The sequence below is a fragment of the Tamandua tetradactyla genome, chromosome 3, assembly GCF_023851605.1.
Source record: "Tamandua tetradactyla isolate mTamTet1 chromosome 3, mTamTet1.pri, whole genome shotgun sequence".
NCBI classification, from domain to species: domain Eukaryota; kingdom Metazoa; phylum Chordata; class Mammalia; order Pilosa; family Myrmecophagidae; genus Tamandua; species Tamandua tetradactyla.
The window spans coordinates 47,846,734-47,867,200 of NC_135329.1; the positions used below are offsets into that span (position 1 = coordinate 47,846,734).

At 36.8% G+C, this 20,467-nt stretch overlaps 1 protein-coding gene across 5 annotated transcripts in view; it reads right to left on the minus strand.

Moving 5' to 3' along the window:
- EIPR1 (EARP complex and GARP complex interacting protein 1) overlaps positions 1 to 20,467 on the minus strand; it is a 242,379-nt gene that overhangs the window by 204,165 nt on the left and 17,747 nt on the right. For 4 of the 5 annotated variants that reach the window (XM_077153077.1, XM_077153073.1, XM_077153071.1 and 1 more), the window contains exon 2: positions 11,711 to 11,794. In XM_077153077.1, the coding sequence (XP_077009192.1) occupies positions 11,711 to 11,794 (84 nt within the window). Of the gene's footprint in view, positions 1 to 11,710; positions 11,795 to 20,467 lie in introns of those variants that run through there. The other variant, XM_077153075.1, reaches the window with a different exon arrangement.

A 20,467-nucleotide genomic window follows, 5' to 3' on the forward strand; every position in this document is an offset into this window, starting at 1 on the left:
AAAAAGGAAGAGAGAGAGACAGAAGTGTGTGTTTTTGTCCCAATTTTGGTACACATTAGCTAACCTTGGAAAAATCTAACTGTTTAGGGCCAATTGCCTCATCTGTTTCAAAATGAGGACAATAAAATATTTGTTCTGAGGTAACAGTTGTGAAAAATCATCCTGACCCAGCACTGAATTTGCATTAAGAGGACCTCCTGTGGCCAACCACAGCCACCTGGGCTTACCCACTGCCCACACTGTCTAGGAAGCATTTGTGTCATTTTCTGACCCTTAATAAAATGAGAGCTTCTTGAGGGCTAAGGCCATGTTTTATTTATCTCTATACCCCAGCATTTGGCAGTGCCTGGCACAAAGAGAGCTCCAAAGTGGGCTCTCAATAAATGTTAGCTAAAGAATTATACAAATGAAATAATAGATTTTTACTACAGATAATACTGTTATAATAATAATATTATACAAATGATATTGTTAAATATAGAGAGATATAAAATGAAAAACGCATCAGACCTCTAGTCTACTAATTGTAGAGAAACAATCTCAAAGAAGTTAAGGACAAGGCTCGTTAGTGGCAATCTTTTAATCATTTTAAAATGCATTTTGATAATCATTATAATTGTAACATTATTAGAAAACACTGGAACAGTTTTATTCCTCCATCTGGTGAGAGTAATAGTAATTGATGAATGTGGCACTCACCCCTTCACATCCAGTCTTCTATCTGCAGAAAGTGTAGTTACCAAAAATAGCATAAAATACATGTGTTAGGGTTCTTTGGCAGCTAGGCTGACAGGAAGCTTCTAGAAATACATATGTCAAGTAGAAGAGGGTTTAGTGAATATTTCCAGCAGAATATGTATATATCCCTCTTTTTTCTCTCTTCGCCCCTCTCTCACCTCTCCCTTCTCCCTATACCTTTCTCCTACTCAGGGCTTACTCCCAAGAAATGTGTCAAAATACTGTAAAAAACAAGGCCATCAGCAGGTAGCATCATATAATAGCGGCCATGCTATTCTATCTACCTGGAACACCTCACCTCAAACATCACCTTGTCTGTGATGCCACCACGAGGATATGTGTCACCTCTCCTTGGTCACATGCCAATTTGCACACACCTCTTTTGCAATAGAAGACCAATATGCTTTCATTCAACCCTGTCTAGAAAAATACAACCAAAGCTAAAGGCTTCATGCCTTATACAGCAATTTAATGAGGAAAATTGCAAAGACTAAGACCAACAGTTGATATAGCAGTTCTGAAACCAAAGTACTTTTTAGTAGCCATTACAGATTGGTAAATACAGAAAAGGCTAGCAAATATTTACATATCTGTTACCATAAAATTTAATTTAAATATATACCTCTCCTGAATCTTCCCTTCATACAGTTTAATTTCAAAGTGATAAATTAAGAAGGGCAAAAAAACTTTCCTTCAATATCAAAATAGTTCTTCTATTAGGTTCAAGGACTGATGACGCATTCTCGTGAAACCGTCACTGTTTATGTCAAGAAATTACACTTAATAACACTGGGCATTTAAAGTTGTAAACTATGTTTGTCACAGGAGATTGATTTAAACCACCACCCCTAGATAATTAAAATTCACTACAGGGAGCTGCAAGGGTAGCTCAGTGGTAGAATTCTCACCTGCCAAACAGGAAACCTTGGTTTGATTCCCGGCCCATGCACTTCCCAAATTAAAAAAAAAAAAAAGGAAACAAACAAACGAACAAAAAAATTTCAACAAATGGTGCTGCAATAACAGCTACTCACATGGAAAAAGAATGAAATGTGACCCTGGCCATACAGCATACAAAAAAAAAAAGAAAAAATCACTACAAGAGACTGGTACTCAAATGTGGTCCCCTAAGCCTGATAGAATTCTTACGCCCAACCCTAGACCTACTGAATTAGGTTCTGTAGAGATGGGACTGATCTGTCCCTTTCTAAATGGGACAAAGTGGTATATAATTTTGACTGATAAAACTAGGTACAATGCAACTTATTCATTACAACTATGCCTTACATTATCTTATTTTGTTTTAATTCACGTGTTTCTGTTAGCTTTTACTTTTTAAGAAAAATTTTATAAGCATGCCAAATAAAAAAAAAACAGTAAATTCTACCATGTTCTCAGAAATTTCAAAAAGCAATGCTTTACCAGAAAAAGTCAACAGAACAGCCTCAGAAATAAGGTGGAATTTAAAAGAAAGGAATGCGGAGAGGAGGGCCAAGATGGTGGCTTAGCAAGGCGTGGAATTTGGTTCATCCACCACAGCAGCTAACAAATAGCCATGAACAGTACAGAACAACTGCTGGGGCCATGTCAGTAATCAGACACACAGCGTACACCAGTATGGACCAGCTGCAAGCCCATCCAGAACCAGGAGTCCCCCAAGCCATGGTGGCCGGTGCCCCTCCCCCACGGGCTGCTTCCCAGAGGGGAAAGGAAAGAGAGCTTATCAGCAGCAGGGGCTGAGCACAACTAATTTCCAACTGTGGAATTAATTAACAAATTCTGACTACTAAAAATAGGTCTCCCAGCCCAGCTGAACCTTGAGCAAAAACGGAGGTCGCTGGTTTTTGCCCCCGCGCAGAGGGGGCACGGCTGACAGAAAAAGAAGAAAAAACAAACAAACAAAAAATAGAGGTGTTTTTGGATTTGAAAAGGTCTGGGCCCTGAAGGAAAGGAGGGGACACATAGGACCCAGAGATATACAGAGCAAAATACCAACTTAAGCTCTTGACTGGCAAATCTGAGGAACGGCGGTCCTGCTCTTAAAAGGATTTTTCCCTTTCATTTTTGCTGTGTTTCTATGACTTGACTGCTTTTCGGATACAGCTGGAAGGCTTCTTGGGCTCCACTGCCGCAGGCATAGGCAGAATAAAGCTTGGTTGAGTATTTGTCTAGAGCCTGTACCTTCCCCAGGAGACGGGTGGGGCCCAGCTCAGGCGGAATTCCTCCCTCAAGGAATTCAGACACCAGGGCTTGGTAATTTGAAGCCATTAAATCCATTCTATAACCTCTCCTCTGTCTCCACCATGGCCCCAGCAGGGAGAGTTTGCTGAAGTTAAAGGTACCTCATCATCTTATGCTGGTGGGACCTGCAGGCAGACAAGAGCCACCTACTGCGCAGGGTAGGAAAAATGGAGAGCCCACAGGCTTAAAAGGAAATCCTTTCAATCTGCTGGGTCTCACCCTCAGGGAAAACTGACTCAAGTAACTCTTTCCACCTGACAGAAGGCCAGTTTGGTCTGGGAAAATCTGGCTGGGGTCTATAATACCTAAGCAGACTCTCTGAAGGTGGGTTGTGGGGGGGGAGGCACCATACATGCAGGGCAAAAAACAAGAAAACAAAACAAGAACTGAAAAATTCTGATCTGTTAAACAAACCCTAAGTTATTAGCTGAAATGAATATCAAAGAACAGATAGACAATAAAGTCACCTAGCAAGAATATCCTAGGTAAAAAAAGTGAAAACAATCTCCAGAATAAACTAATTAAGCTAATTAAATGCCTAGACACCAGCAAAAAATAATGAAGCATACTAGGAAAACTGAAGATATGACCCAGTCATAGGAACAAACCAACAATTCAAATAAGATACAGGTGATGAAACAATTAATTCAGAATGCTTGAACAGACATGGAAAACCTCATCAAAAAATAAATCAGTGAATTGAGGAAGGATAAAAAGAATGCAAGGAATGAACAAAAAGAAGAAATTGAAAGTCTGAAAAAACAAATCACAGAACTTATGGGAATAAAAGGCACAGTAGGAGAGATGAAAAAACAGTGGAAACCTACAATGTCATATTTCAAGAGGCAGAAAACAAGATTAGTGAACTGGAGGATGGGACATCTGAAATCTGACAGGCAGAAGAAAATATAGGGAAAAGAATGGAAAAATATGAGCAGGGACTCAGGGAATTGAATGACAACATGAAGCACACAAATATACGTGTTGTCAGTGTCTCAGAAGAGAAGAGAAGGGAAAAGGAGGAGAAAAAGTAATGGAGGAAATTATCACTGAAAATTTCCCAACTGTTATGAAAGACTTAAAATTACAGATCCAACAAGTGCAGCATACCCCAAACAGAACAGATCCAAATAGACGTACTCCAAGACACTTACTAATCAGAATGTCAGATGTGAAAGAGAAAGAGAGGATCTTGGAAACAGCAAGAGAAAAGCAATCCATCGCATACAAGGGAAGCCCAATAAGACTATGCGTAGATTTCTCAGCAGAAGCCGTGGAGGTGACAAGACAATGGGATGATATATTTAAGTTACTAAAAGAGAAAAAATGCCAACCAAGAATTCTATATCGAGCAAAACTGTCCTTCAAAAATGTGGGAGAAATTAAAACATTTTCAGACAAAAAAATAAATCACTGAGAGAATTTGTGACCAAGAGACTGGCTCTGCAAGAAATACTAAACAGAGCACTAGCAGCAGATACAAAAAGACAGGACAGAGAGGTGTGAAGAAGAGTGTAGAAAGGAAGACTATCAGTAAAGGTAAAAAGAAGAAAAATTAGATGTGACATATAAAATCCAAAAGGCAAAATGGTAAAAGAAAGTACTGCCCATACAGTAATAACACTAAATGTTAATGGATTAAACTCCTCAATCAAAAGACATAGACTGGCAGAATGGATTAAAAAACAGGACCCATCTATATGCTGTCTACAGGAAACAGATCTTAGACCCAAGGATAAACATAGGTTGAAAGTGAAAGTTTGGGAAAAGATATTTCATGCAAATAACAATCAAAAAAGAGCCGGAGTAGCTATACTGATATTCAACAAAATAGACTTCAAATGTAAAACAGTTAAAAGAGACAAAGATGGACACTATGTAGTAATAAAAGGAACAACTCAACAAGAAGACATAACAATCATAAATATTTATGCACCGAGCCAGAATGCTGCAAAATACATGAAGCAAACACTGAAAATACTGAAAAGAGAAACAGACATGTCTACCATAAAAGTTGGAGACTTCAATTCACCACTCTCATCAGTGGACAGACTATCTAAACAGAGGATCACTGAAGAAACAGAGAATCTGAGTAATACAATAAATGAGCTAGACTTAACACACATTTATAGAACATTACACCACAACAGCAGGATATACCTCTTTCTCAAGTGCTCATGGATCATTCTCAAGGACAGACCACATGCTGGGTCACAAAGCAAGTCTCAATAAATTTAAAAAGATAGAAATAATACAAAACACTTTCTCAGATCATAAATGAATGAAGTTGGAAATCAATAATAGTCAGAGTGCGAGAAAATTCACAAAAACATGGAGGTTCAACAACATACTCATAAACAACCAGTGGGTCAAGGAATAAATTACAAGAGAAATCAGTAAATATCTTGAGGCAAATGAAAACATGACATATCAAAATTTATGGGATGCAGTAAAGGCAGTGCTAAGAGGAAAATTTATTGCCCTAAATGCCTATATCAAGAAAAGAAGAAAGAGCAAAGATCGAGGAATTAACTGGTCACTTGGAAGAGGTAGAGAAAGAACAGAAAATTAACCCCAAAGTAAGCAAAAGGAAAGAAATAATGAAGACTAGAGCAGAAAAAAATGAAATTGAGAATATGAAAACAATCGAGAAAATCAACAAAACCAGAAGTTGGTTCTATGAGAAAATCAGTAAGATTGATAGACCCTTAGCGAGGTTGACAAAAAGAAGAGAGAAGCTGCAAATAAATAAAATCAGAAATGGAAGAGGGGACATAACCACTGACCCTACAGAAAGAAAGGAAGTACACTATAAACAACTTTATGTTAATGAACTCGACAATGTAGATGAAATGGACAACTTCCTAGAAAGGCATGAACAACCAATATTGACTCGAGAAGAAACAGAAGACCTCAACAAGCCAATCACAAATAAAGAAACTGAATCAGTCATTAAGAAGCTCCCCAAAGAGAAAAGTCCAGAATCTGATGACTTCACATGTGAATGCTACCAAACATTCAAGAAAGAATTAGTACCAATCCTACTCAAACTCTTCAAACAAATTGAAGAGGATGGAAAGGTACCTAAACTGATTCTATGAAGCCAACATCACCCTCATACCAAAGCCAGACAAAGGTATTACAAAAAAAAGAAAACTACAGACCAATCTCTCTTATGACTATAAATGCAAAAATCCTCAACAAAATTCTTGCAAATAAAATCCAATAGCATATTAAAAGAACTGTACACCATGACTAAGTAGGATTCATCCCAGGTATGCAAGGATGGTTCACCGTTAGAAAATCAATGAATGTAACACACCATATCAACAAATCAAAGCAGAAAAACCACACGATCATCTTGATTGATGCAGAAAAGGCATTTGACAAAATTCAACATCTTTTCCTGTTGAAAACACTTCAAAGGATAGGAATAGAAGGGAACTTCCTCAAAATGATAAAGGGAATATATGAAAAACCCACAGCTAACATCATCCTCACTGGGGAAAAACTGAACACTTTACCCCTAAGATCAGGAACAAGACAAGGATGTCCACTATCACCACTGTTATTCAAAATTGTGTTGGAAGTTCTAGCCAGAACAATTAGACAAGAAAAAGAAATACAAGGCATCAAAATTGGAAAGGAAGAAGTAAAACTCTCACTGTTTGCAGATGACATGATACTATACGTCAAAAACCCAAAAAAATCCATAGCAAAACTACTAGAGCTAATAAATGAGTACAGCAAAGTGGGAGGTTGCAAGGTCAACATTAAAAAATCTGTAGTGTTTCTATACACTAATAATGAACAATCAGAGGGGGAAATCAAGAAAAAAAATCCATTTACAACTGCAACCAAAAGAATAAAATATTTAGAAATAAATCTAACTAAAGAGACAACAGAGAAAACTATAAGAAATTGTTAAAAGAAACCACAGAAGACCTAAATAAATGGAAGGGCACACTGTGTTCATGGATTGGAAGACTAAATATACTTAAGATGTCAATTCTACCTAAATTGATTAACAGATTCAATGCAATATCAATTAAAATTCCAAAAACTTACTTTTCAGAAATAGAAAAACCAATAACCAAATTTATCTCAAAGGGCAGGTTGCCCCAAATAGCTAAAAGTATCCTGAGAAAGAAAAATGAAGTCAAAGGTCTCACATTACCTGACTTTTAAGGTGTATTACTAACCTACAGTGGTCAAAACAGCATGGTACTGGCATAAAGATAGATATACTGACCAATGGAATTGAATAGAATGTTTAGATATAGACCCTCTCATCTATGGACAATTGATCTTTGATAAGGCAGTCAAGCCAACTCACCTGGAACAGAACAGTCTCTTCAATAAATGGTGCCTACAGAACTGGATATCCACATGCAAAAGAATGAAAGAGGATTCATATCTCAAATCCTATACAAAAATTAACTCAAAATGGATCAAAGACCTAAACATTAGATCTAAGACCATAAAACTGTTAGAAGAAAATATAGGGAAATACCTTATAAATCTTATAATAGGAGGAAGTTTCCTAGACCTTACACCCAAAGCATAAGCATTAAAGGAAGCAATAAATAAATGGGAACTCCTCAAAATTAAACACTTTTGTGCATCAAAGAAGTTCATCAAGAAAGTAAAAAGACACCCTACACAATGGGAGACAATTTTTGGAAACAATAAATCAGATAAAGGTCTAGTATCTGGAATATATAAAGAGATTGTTCAACTCAACAACAAAAAGACAGAAAACCCAATTACAAAATGGGCAAAAGACTTGAACAGAAACTTCTCTGAAGAGGAAATACAAATGGCCAAAAGGCACATGAAAAGATGCTGAACTTTTAGGGAAATGCAAACCAAAACCACAACGAAATATCATATCACATCCACCAGAATGGCCATTATCAATAAAACAGAAAACGACAAGTGCTGGAGATGATGTGGAGAAAGAGGCACATTTATCCACTGTTGGTAGGAATTCAAATGGTACAACTGCTGTGGAGGGCAGTCTGGCAGTTCCTCAGGAAGCTAAGTATAGAATTGTCATATGACCCAGCAATACCATTGTTAGGTATCTACTCAGAGGACATGAGGGCAAAGACACAAATGGACATTTGCACACCAATGTTTATAGCAGCATTATTTACAATTGCAAAGAGATGGAAACAGCCAAAATATCCATCAACAGATGAGTGGCTAAGCAAGCTGTGGTATATACATACAATGGAATATTATGCAGCTGTAAGACAGAATAAAGTTATGAAGTATGTAACAACATGGATGGACCTAGAGAACATTATGTTGAGTGAGATTAGCCAGAAACAAAAGGTCTCACTGATATGAACTAACATTGATAAATGAACTTGGATAATTTCAGTTAAGAACAGAGGTCATCAGGAGATAGAAATAGGGTAGATATTGGATAATTGGAACTGAAGGGATACAGACTGTGCAACAGGACTGACTGTAAACATTCAGAAATGGATAGCACAATACTACCTAACTGTAATACAATAATGTTAGAACACTGAATGAAGCTGAATGTGAGAATGATAGAGTGAGGAGGCCTGAGGGCACAAATGAAATCGGAAGGAAAGATAGACAATAAAGACTGAGATGGTATAATCTAGCAATGCCTAGATGATAGTACTAAATGTACAAATTTAAAAATGTTTTTGCCTGAGGAAGAACAAAGGAATGTCAATACTGCAGGGTGTTGAAAATAGATGGTAATTCATATTTTAAAACTTTAACTTATGTGTGAGACTAAAGCAAAAAATGTTTATTTGATACAAAATTTTTATTTCCACTAGTGCATTTCCTAATATAACTTGCGTGGACAGCTTAACTGAACACCATAAGTACATGGAACCTTGAGTAGGGCATCAGATTTTGTAGGTTTGTCCAGATTAATGCCTCGATAAATTCCAGAAGGATTTTAACAGGGAATAAAAAAAGTATTTGCAAGGTCCCCTTAGGGGAATGGTGAGAAAGGGGGAAAATTCAATTTCCCGAAGTGAAGAATTCTTGATATTCTCACAAGCAATGGGAACAATGAAAGCAATAGGCTGAGTCCCCAATCTTGGGGGTTGTTCATATGAAATTTAACCAAGCATAGGATAGGCTAAGCCTACTGAAAACTAGGCCTAAGAGTCACCCCTAAGAGAACCTCTTCTGTTGCTCAGATGTGGCCTCTCTCTCTTAGTCAACACGACAAGCAAACTCACTGTCCTCCCCCTCTCTACATGGGACATGACTCCCAAGGGTGTGGACCTTCCTGGCAATATGGGACAGAAATTCTAGAATGAACTGGGACTCAGCACCAAAGGATTGATAAAACCTTCTCGACCAAAAGGGGAAAGAGAGAAATGAGAAAAAATAAAGTGTCAATGGCTGAGAGATTCTAAACAGAGTCAAGAGGTTATCCTGGAAGTTATTCTTACGCATTAAACAGATATCACCTTTTTAGTTAAGGTATAACAGAGAGGCTGGAGGGAACTGCCTGAAAATGTAGAGCTGTGTTCCAATAGCCATGTTTCTTGAAGATGACTGTATAATGATACAGCTTTCCCAATGTGACTGTGTGATTGTGAAAACCTTGTGTCTGACGCTTCTTTTATCTACCTTATGGACAGATTAGTAAAACATATGGATTAAAAATAAATAAATAATAGGGGGAACAAATGTTAAAATAAATTTAGTAGATTGAAATGCTGGTGATCATTGAAAGGGAGGGGTAAGGAGTATGGTATGCATGAATTTTTTTCTGTCTTCTTTTTGTTTCGTTTCCTGAATTGATGCAAATGTTCTAAGAAATGATCCTGATGAATATACAACTATGTGTTGGAAAAAAAAGAATGTTCATATTGTATGTTGATTGGTTTTGTTAATAAAAATTTAAAAAAATAAAAAAGAAGGGAATGTGAAAAAGGCATTTAGAGTACTGGGGAAAAAATTAGGTGTTGAATGCTCTATGATAAATTGAACACAAATTTTATAGAAGTTTTCTGCCTGAGTTTCAAACTCTTTAAACTCGGAGATTTGCCCATAGCTTCTTTCCTAATATGAGAGTCATTATAAGGGAAGGGTACAATGGGGCAATCATTTCACACAGGTGGAAGCTGAGCTGCAGTTAAAAGTAAAATAGATTTGCTTAGATTTTCATCATCCTATCTGTGGCTCTATCATTTCCTAAGCTAAATGGAAGTTTTACTCCTCCTCACTGCCCCTCATCCTTTACATAATATCCCTTAAACTGCATAGCATTTTATGATAATTTCCTTTTCCCTTCGAGACTGCCATTTGTAAATAAGTAATTCCTATCTTAAAATTTTGAGTAAAATTAACACATACATTTTCAGAAAACAGAAAATTAGAAATCTTCGTATTGTGAAAATTAAAATCAAAGATAATTAATGCTCAAATTTTGAGCCCTTTTTGACCTACTTCTTCCAGTCTTTATTAGATTGAGAGATTTGATTTGCTCCTTTATGTATTTTTACACAATAGTATCGTATTTTATATACACTCTTAGCATTTCACTGGCAATGTTAACTGGTCATCTGACAATTCTGATGTTCATTAGAAGTTTATAGCTTTTAACAAATGAAATGAATAAATATTATTCTACAGAAAGCAACCAATCCTTTGTATTAGGTTGAATCATATCAAACTCCATTATAAAATGGCAATCTCATACTGTTCAACCTAATATTTGCACATTTTTGTATTTTGATTCCTTTCAATTTTTTATGATTATAAGTATCATTATAATTAATATTCTTTGTGTATAAAGCTTTTTCTATGTTTTAGGTATAAGAATTACAGGGTAAAATATAATATGGACATACATTTATAAATCTCTACATTTAAATCATCAAATTAGGTGCCAAAATGACTAAGCCAGTTTTAATATCCCTCAATATTTGAGAATGATAATTACATTATACCCCATTCAGCTCTTAATATTCTTTGATAGCTACTATACTCCTTTGCAATGTTAGTTGTACCATTTTGGACATGGCCTTATGTATATATTCCCAGTGTCAATGATAATGCACATCTTTACAACATCCAAAGCATCTTTGTGAGATACATAAAGCAGACATTTTTATCTCCACTTTAGTGATGAGGAAAATAAAGCCCAGCAAGAGTAATTAATCAGTTTAAGGTCACATGATTAGTGTCAAGCTGTGAAGTGAACCCAGATCTCTGGATTATCCAATGTTCTTTCCACTACAGTGGCCAGAAAAATAAATGAGTCACATTCTGTATATCCCCTGGACCATCTGGTAGCAAGAGTCTAGAAGTGTATCTTGAGATGGGATATGTGGCCTAGTCCAGTCTTAGGTCGAAAACTTCTGTGAGCAATTAAAGAGACATCCACTGGCACAGGTAGAAGGAGGGCTGTTGACCTTATACCCTAGAGTGCTTCTCAATAGCTCATATATTAAAATCTATATAATTTCAAAACCAAAACATAGATCTATGAAAGTGATGTTAAACAGAATAAGCTTCCTGTACTCTATTTTTATATAGTTGAATAATTATCTGATTTTTTATTTTAAAAAATGTATTTAAATCCCAATATAAGTTTTATTTCCTGTGTGTAGCATTAATTTTTTTCTCAAACATTGCCTGAAAAATAAAGAGCAAAATGGTTATAAAACTAAGAATAGGCTTAGTAATTAACATGTATACATTTGTCAAAAATAGTTACCTGATTATCATATTTAAGAGACTGTGTCCCAACCAAAAAACGAATGGCATCTGTTTCTGCAGTTTGAGGTGTTAAAGCACGTGCCTGCAGGAGGAGGAAAAAAAATCCATAAACATTTATAAAGTTACATTTAATACATTTTAACTTAAAAGGCAATTTATCTCCTCTACTGTTAGTACAAACTTTCTGGAAGGCAATTTAAAACATATATTAAAAGCTTTAAAATTCAGTATATTTTTTACACAATTCCACTTCAAAATTGTATATGGAAATAAGTGTAAATGGGCAAAAAAAACTAAGCAATAAAGACGTAAAATTGTTTGCACAGCAATAGCTAAATTGTTTTTTAAAAATGAAACCCAGTTTCAACAGTAACAGATTAGTTAAATTATGATTCAACTATATAGCGGAATATGACTTCCAGTGATAGAGGAAGTAGTTTACAGCCAACTGTTCTGCAGAGAACCACCAGAAAAACTAAACAAAATACTCTGATTCTGCTTGAAGACCTCAGAGAGGTACTCTGGCAATGAAGAAATGCCCAGACATAGGAAAGGAGAGAAGCCTAGAGAAATGGCATATGGTCCAATTTTCATCTAGGCGCTTTTGTCCATTAAGAAAGGATGACTAAGAGGCTGATTCTGCTAAGAGCTTTTGACTAAGTGCTGATGCTGAAGGTACAAAAACAATGTGCAGGGCTTGCCAAGGAGAAGGCGCCCAGTAAAGCTCCAAGGCTTTGGAATGGGACCCTGAAAAGTCACAGCCTAGGAATAAAGGTGGACTAGAATTAGATCAGCCCCCACAAACTAAAGCTTAGTTACAAACCATCTCAATCTTTCATTCCATTTATGGTCACCCAGGCATAGTAGTGTTCCTACTATAGCTAGCTGCCTGCCAAGACTACAAGTAAATCCTCTGGAGGAAGAGACTACCCAAAGTTCCTGCAATTTTTCACATACAATGTCTGACTCAATCAACATAAACAGTCATATAATAAGATAAGAATATATGATCAAAAACCAAGAGAAATAGCAAAAGACAGTAGACAAAGACCTGCAGAGCATTCAGATTATCAGTGTCTCTACGAAACAACCTCTAAAACACTAAGATTTACATGTAGATTTGCTGTGGAGTGCTCTTGGGAACTCTACTTTGTGAGGAGCCAAGGAAGCAGGATTGGACAGAGGAGGAAGCTAAACTGCAGTGCAGTTGCAGCAGAGGCCTCAGCCAATTCTATGGGGAACACTAGAGCTCAGATGGTCCTTGAGATATGAGGCAAGATAACCAGGCCTTTTAGGACTTATTCCCCCAAGATCCTGGATGAAGGCTGCCCCTGGGGAAGGGGTGTGATCAAGAGCAAAATACCTCTGTACAGCTGAGGTCAACTCCTGGAGTGAGACCTAGCTGAAAGCTAAGAACCACCCACACACACACACACAACAATCCCAGCAGCTGCTGGACTTCCTAAAGGAGAAACCTGGACAGTGAGCCATTTCATAAATTAAAATAACTATTCTTAATATGTTCAACAATTAAAAGCCAAAACTAAAATTCTGAGGCCTAGAAACGAAGAGATTACTCAACTTGTTAAGATCAGAGCTGGGACTACTACTTCAGGCTTAAGAATTCAATCCAGTGCTCTTTTAGTAAAACCATAAACAATGCCTGGATCAAAACCCTGTAATTCATGTTTTGCTCCTTGTGATAGGCAGAACAATGCCCTCTCCCTCCCCAAAAAAAGTCCACACCATAATCCCAAAAACTGTGAATATGTTACCTTCTATAGCAAAGGGACTTGCGGATGATTAAGTTAAAGAATCTTGAGATGGGGAGGTTATCCAGGATTAGCTAAACACATGGGTCTTTACAATTGGAAAACCTTTCCAGGCTATGGTCAAAGAATGATGAGACTATAGAAGACAGGACCAGTGAGATGGGAGCCTGGGGAACCCTGCCAGCCCCTGATGGTTTGGAAAATGAACAAAGGGGCCCACAAGCCAAGGAATGCAGACAGCCTCAAGAAGATGGAAAACACAAGGAAACAAATTCTCCCCCAATCTCCAAGGAAGAAACAAAGCCCTATTGATGCCCTATTTTTAGGCCACTCATGTGTACATTTTGCTTCTGACTTACAGAACTATAATAAAAGCAACTATAAAATAGTAATATTCTGCTATTTTAAGCCACTAAGTTTGTGGTAATTTCTTGGCAGCAATAGAAAACTAATACACAGTCTCATGCAATTCACAAAATATGCCCACTCCGTCCACGTCCTTTCTTCCCATTACAAACCTAGAAGCATACTCATCTTCCTACTTCCTTACCTATCACATCAAATTCCTATATATTTTTCCCTATTCTTGATTCATTCCTTTCAAATCAGAGTAACAGAAATAGTTTAACATTTGTTCTGACCATTTAGTGTGTCTAGTTTTGACTTGGTTTCCGCACTGGAGAAAAACAACATCTGCTAGGTCTTCGATACAAAACAAAAGCTTAATGATAAAACAATTTTATGGATATTACTTATGCCCCAACCTTCCCCAAAAGGGGCAAAGCCACAAAAAAATCAACTACCAAAACACATTTTAATAAAACCATGTAGGGTGGTGCAATGGTGGCTCAATGGTAGATTTCTCACCTGCCATGCCAGAGACCTAGGTTTGATTCCCACTACCTGCTCACACACACACACACACAAAAATTAATAAATTAAATAAATAATTTAAGATCATGTAAATATATGTCTAAAGGAGTATTCACATTATTAGAATTTGAAGGAACAAACTATTTAAAGTACATGTAAGGTTTGGGCCATCAGTATTCCTATACCCTCCTCTGCAAAACTTGGCTTGACAACTCTTGGAATCTTAGATCTCTTTGTGACACTGATGAATTCTTTGTGAATCTACAGACCTTCTGCCAAATATGCACACTTACATACACAACGCTGTATACTGTATCAGTAAGTTCCCAGAACTTCTGAACTCTACCGAATTTAAACAACTCTGGTTTTGAGAAAAGTGACCCTAATAAGAGTCCAAATTATTCCTAAAAGGTAAAACCCCATCTGCTGAGAGGGCTGAACCTTAGTAGAGGACAGCTTCAAACTTTACCAAAGAATACTAAGAGTATCAAATAGAAGAGTATTTCATCTCCCCAGATGAGAAAAGCTGGACAGTCCCCCCAAAACAGGACATAGGAGAGAAGGACTTATCTGAAAGAAAACATTAAAGACTTTTCATCCAAGTCATAAACAGGTATTTACTATGCAACCTTTGCATTGTAGTGAGTGCTATGAGGTTATCAGTTTCTTCCCTCCAGAAATGTAGACTCTCATCAGAAAAGAGGAGACAAAGGCTCAAAGAAGATAAAAAGACAAGATAGTATGTAACTAATGTATCAAAACAATGGCAGGAGAGAGGGATTTTGGTAAATTGGTGGAGTAGGAAGCTTCAGAAATCAGTCCTTCCAGCAGAAAACTATTAAATAGCCAGAAACTAACTGAATCAAATATTTCAAAACTCAGTACTCCAGTAAACACTGTACAGTAAACCAGGGAAGAATAAGACATAAGAAACTGATAAATTATAGTAAATATCAGCAAACTGCTCTCTCCACAGGATGGTTACCATCACTTGCCCCCATGTGATGGCAGCAGCAGTGGGGTTCAGGCTGTAGCAAAGCTTGCTGGTGCCACACAGGAATATAAAAATCATCTTCCCCAAGAGCTGGGGTGGGCAACAAGCCAACTGCTGGGGATCATGGATCACTGCTTTTGATTGGCTATTTCAGATCAATGGCTCAACGGGCACATCTCCCCACTCTGAGGGCAGCCATTGTTCCAACCTGCCCCAGACAAAGAGTGGAGGAGACTTAAAGACAGTACTCTCACAGAGTACAGGACAGTTAAAAGGCTACATTCGCTGCATAGGAGAAGAGACTTTGGGAAGACATGGAAGAAGCTCCAGGAGCCCCTCCTGGCCCTCGCTCAATTCCTCTCCTGGGCAGCTGGAGGTGTCTTGTGCTCCCTTCATGGGTCCCTGGCCTTGTTGCAGCTAGGAAAGACTAACTGGGAAACTCCATTCTGGTTTATACCCCAGTTCCAGAATTTGCCCTCCAGGCAAAAGCAGCTTAAAACAAAGAAAGACTAAGAAAACATTGAAGCAGATGTCCTGGGGCAAAAGCTTACCCATTTTAAGTCCCTCAGTGGAACACCAGGAAAGGGAAGGAGGTCTGTCTCCAGGAAGTAAAGGGGGCATTCAAACTCCTAGAAACAGGGAGTTTGAATGCCTCCTTTACTAGCCTACAAGTAAACACTAGCCCACAAGACACCATACCAGAAAAAGAAGGGAGGACCCTCTACTCTGCATTCGCCTTGGACAAACCTTCCTGATAGAAAGGTTAAAAAATAAACAAAATCTCTGTCACATCACCAGCTGTTTACAAACTCAGGAAATAGATAACTCAGGGAATAAATGAATGTCAAAGCTAACATCCTAAAATGTTAAAATGAACAGCGTACAACAAAATATTACAAGAGAAAGAAAAAAGAAATGATGGCCCATCCAAGGAAGAGGATAAAAATCCAGAAAAAAAAAGCAAAGAAGTCCAGACTCTGCACATACCAGATAGTTTTTAAAAAATAATCTATAATAAGTTCAAGGAGATAAAATTATAGAGAAAGAATAAAGGATACCAGTAAAACAATGAATGAACAGTATGAGAACCTTAATAAAGAGACAGACATTTTTAAAAGGAATCAAACAGAACTACTGGCTTTGAAGACCACAATAAGTGAAATGAAAAATTCCCAGGGGGATTTCAACAGCAAATTGGAGCTGGCAGAAGAAAGAATCAGTGACCTCAAAGAAAAGATATTTGAAATGAGTCAGGGTGAGAAGCAGAAAGAAAAAAGAATTGTAAAAAGCAAAACAGCCTAAGAGGCCTCCGGGGGACACTATAAAGTACACCAATATATGTATTATTTGCGTCCCAGAAAGAGAAAAAGAAGAAGGCAGAAGGAACATTCAAAGAAACAAAGACAGAAAACTCATCAGACTTAACAAAGGCATGCATATGCAAATGCAAGAAGCTCAAGAACACAAAACAGGAAAAACCTGAAGAGAAATACACCCCATCACATACTGATCAAATTGTCTAATGTAAAGGACAAGGGGAGAATTTTGAAAGCTATAAGAGAAAAACAACAGGATGTATACAATGGAACGCCAATTAGATTAAGCAAATGCTTACAGATTTAAAGAGAGAAATTAATTCTACATTAATGGTAGGAGACTTTAACACACCACTTTAAATCATGGACAGAACATCCAGATAGACGATCAGTAAGGAAATATAAGACTTGGATGATACTCTAAACCAGCCAGACCCACAGACATATACAGAATGCCTCATCCAACAACAGAATACACATTCTCCCAAGTGCCCATGGATCATTCTCCAGGATAGACCACATTGAAAGTCACAAAGCAAGTCTCAATAAATTAAAAAACATTGAAATCATACAATCTATCTTCTCTAACCACAATGCAATAAAGCTAGAAATCCATAAGAGAGAGAAAAACGGAAAATTCACAAATACGTGCAAATTAAACAAAGTACTCCTAAACAATCAATGAGACAAAGAGAAATTAAGTGAGATTAAGAAAATAAATAAATTAAATAAATAAATAAATAAAATTAAGAAAATAAAGTGAGATGAATGAAAATAAAAATACAACATACCAAAAACTATGGGGCAAAAGCAGTGCTGAAAGAGAATTTTATAACTCTAAATGTTTACATTTGGAAAGAAGAAAGATTTCAAATCAGAGACTTAATCTCAGAACTTGAAATATTAGAAAAAGAAGAGCAAGCTAAACCCACAACAAGCAGCAGAAAAGAATTAACAAAGATTAGAAAGGTGATAAAGGAAATAAAGAATTAAAAAAAAAAAGGAAGAAAGAAAGAAAAGCAATAGAAACAACAAACCACAAGTGGGTTTCTTGAAAAGATCAACAAAATTAACAAATCCTTGGCTATACTGACAAAAAAAAAAAAATGAGGAGACATATGACAAAAACCAGAAATGAAAAGTGGGATATTACTACCAATCCCACTGAAATAAAAAGAACTAAAAGAAGATACTAAAAGCAACTCTAGGTCAACAAATTAGATAACAGATGAAATGGACAAATTCCTAGAAACAAACTACATACACTGATACAAGAAGAAATAGAAGATTGCAACAAACCAATAACTACCAAAGGAATTGAATCTGTGATCAAAAACCTACCAAGAAAGAAAAGCCCAGAAGCAGATGGCTTTGCAGGGGAATTCTACCAAACATTTCAAGAAGAATTAACACCAAAACTCTTCAAACTCTTCAAAATATTGAAGAGGACAGAAAGCTCCCTAATTACTTAATGAGGCTCACATTTATCATCACACTCAAAGCCAGATAAAGACACCACAAGAAGAAAAAATTACAGGCCAATATTCCTTATGAATAGAGATGCAAAACTCCTCAACAAAATACTAAACAATCTGGATCCAACAGCATATTAAAAAAATCATACACCATGATCAAGTGGGATTTCTCCCAGGTATGCAAGACTTAGTTCAACATAAGGAAATACACTAATACCACATGTTCTAGTTTGCTAGTTGCCGGAATGCAACACACCAGAGACGGGTTGGCTTTTAATAAAAGGGGATTTATTTTGTTGGTTCTTCAGAGGAAAGGCAGCTAACTTTCCACGGAGGCTCTTTCTTACGTGGAAGGCACAGGATGGTCTCTGCTGGTCTTCTTTCCAGGCCCCTGGGTTCCAACAACTTTCCCCGGGGTGACTTCTTTCTCCATCTCCAAAGGCCTGGGCTGAGCTGCAAGTGCTGAGATGAGGAATGCCAAGCTGCTTAGCTGCGCTACGTTGCAATCTCTCATTTAAGCACCAGCCAATTAAGTCAAACATCACTCATTGCAGCAGACATGCCTCCTAGCTGACTGCAGATGTAACTGGCAACAGATGAGGTTCACGTACCGTTGGCTTATGTCCGCAGCAACAAGATTAGGTATGCTTACCTGGCCAAGTTGACAACTGAATCTAACTAACACACCACATTAACAAAATGAAGGAATATAAGAATACATGATCAGCTCAACTGATGCAGTATGCCACCTGATAAATCCAGCTCCCCTTCTTATAAAAACACATAAAATTAGGAATATAAGGAAACGTCCTCAACATGATGAATGGTATATAAGAAAACCACAGCTAACAATCTACTTAATGGTGAAAAACTGAAAGCCTTCCCTCCCAGATCAGGAACAAGACAAGGACGCCCACTTTCACCACTGTTTCAACATTGCACTGTAAGTTCTGGTCAGAGGAATTAGACAAGAAAAAAAAATAAAGACCATCCAAATTGGAGAAGAAATAACATTTTCCCTATTTGTAAATAACATGATAACATCCTACATCCAGAAAATTCTGGGGAAAAAAAAAACACAACAAAGTGCCTAGAGTAATAAATAAATTCTGCAAAGTGGGAGGATACAAGCTGAACACGCAAAAACCAGTATGGGAAAAAAAAACAGTACGGTTTCTATATATTAGCAATGAACAATCAGAAGATGAAATCAAGAAAAAAAAACATTTAAAATAACAACTAAGAAAATCAAATATCTATGAATAATTCTAACCAAGGACATAAACAAGTTATACATAAAAAGCTACAAAATATTGCTAAAAGAAATCAAGCAAGACCTTAATAAATGGAGGGACTTTTGTGTCCATGCACCTCAACCCTTAAATATTGTTAAGATAACAAATCTACCCAAAATTGAATCGCTACCTAAAGCAATTTACAGATTCAACACAACCCCAATCAACATTTCAACAACCTTCTTTGCAGAAATGGAAAAGCCAATCATCAAATTTACAGGAACTATAATTATATGGAAGTGTAAGGGGACTTGAATAGCAAAAGCCATCTTGAAAATGAAGAATGAAATTGAAGGACTTACACTTCCGTATCATAAAACTTATTACAAAGCCATAGTAATCAAAACAGCATGATACTAGTACAAGGAGAGTCAAATAAACTAAAGGAATCAAATTGAGAGCTCAGAAATCAGACCTCCATGTCTGACCAAATGATTTTTGACAAGGGTGCCAAGTCCATTCAATGGAATCTAAAATAATTGTCTCTTCAACCAATGGTACTGGAAAAACTGGGTCTCCATTTGCCTCTTCAACAAATGGGACTGGGTAAACTGGATCTCTATTTATCTCACACCATATATAAAAGCCAACTCAAATCAAAGACCTTAATATAAGTACAAGAACTATAAAACTTCTATAAGAAAATGTAGGGAAGCATCTTGAAGACCTTGAATTAGGCAACGATTTCTTAGATTTTTACATCCAAAGCACAAACAACAACAGCAACAACAAAAATAGATGGGACCTCATCAAAATTTAAAACTTTTATGCATCACAGGACTTTAATCGGATAGTAAAACAATAACCTACACAATGGGAGAAAAGATTAGGAAACCACATTTCTGATAAGGGTTTAATACCCAGAACATATGAAGAAATCCTACAAACTCAACAACAAAAGGATAGGATTTAACAAATCAATATGATTGCTGAATCATTAAATTGAAATCTCTTTTAGTCTGCAGTATTTTAGAGCAGCTACAAGTAGAAAAAAACTAAAATTGCGAAATGGCAACCCATGCCAAACTCT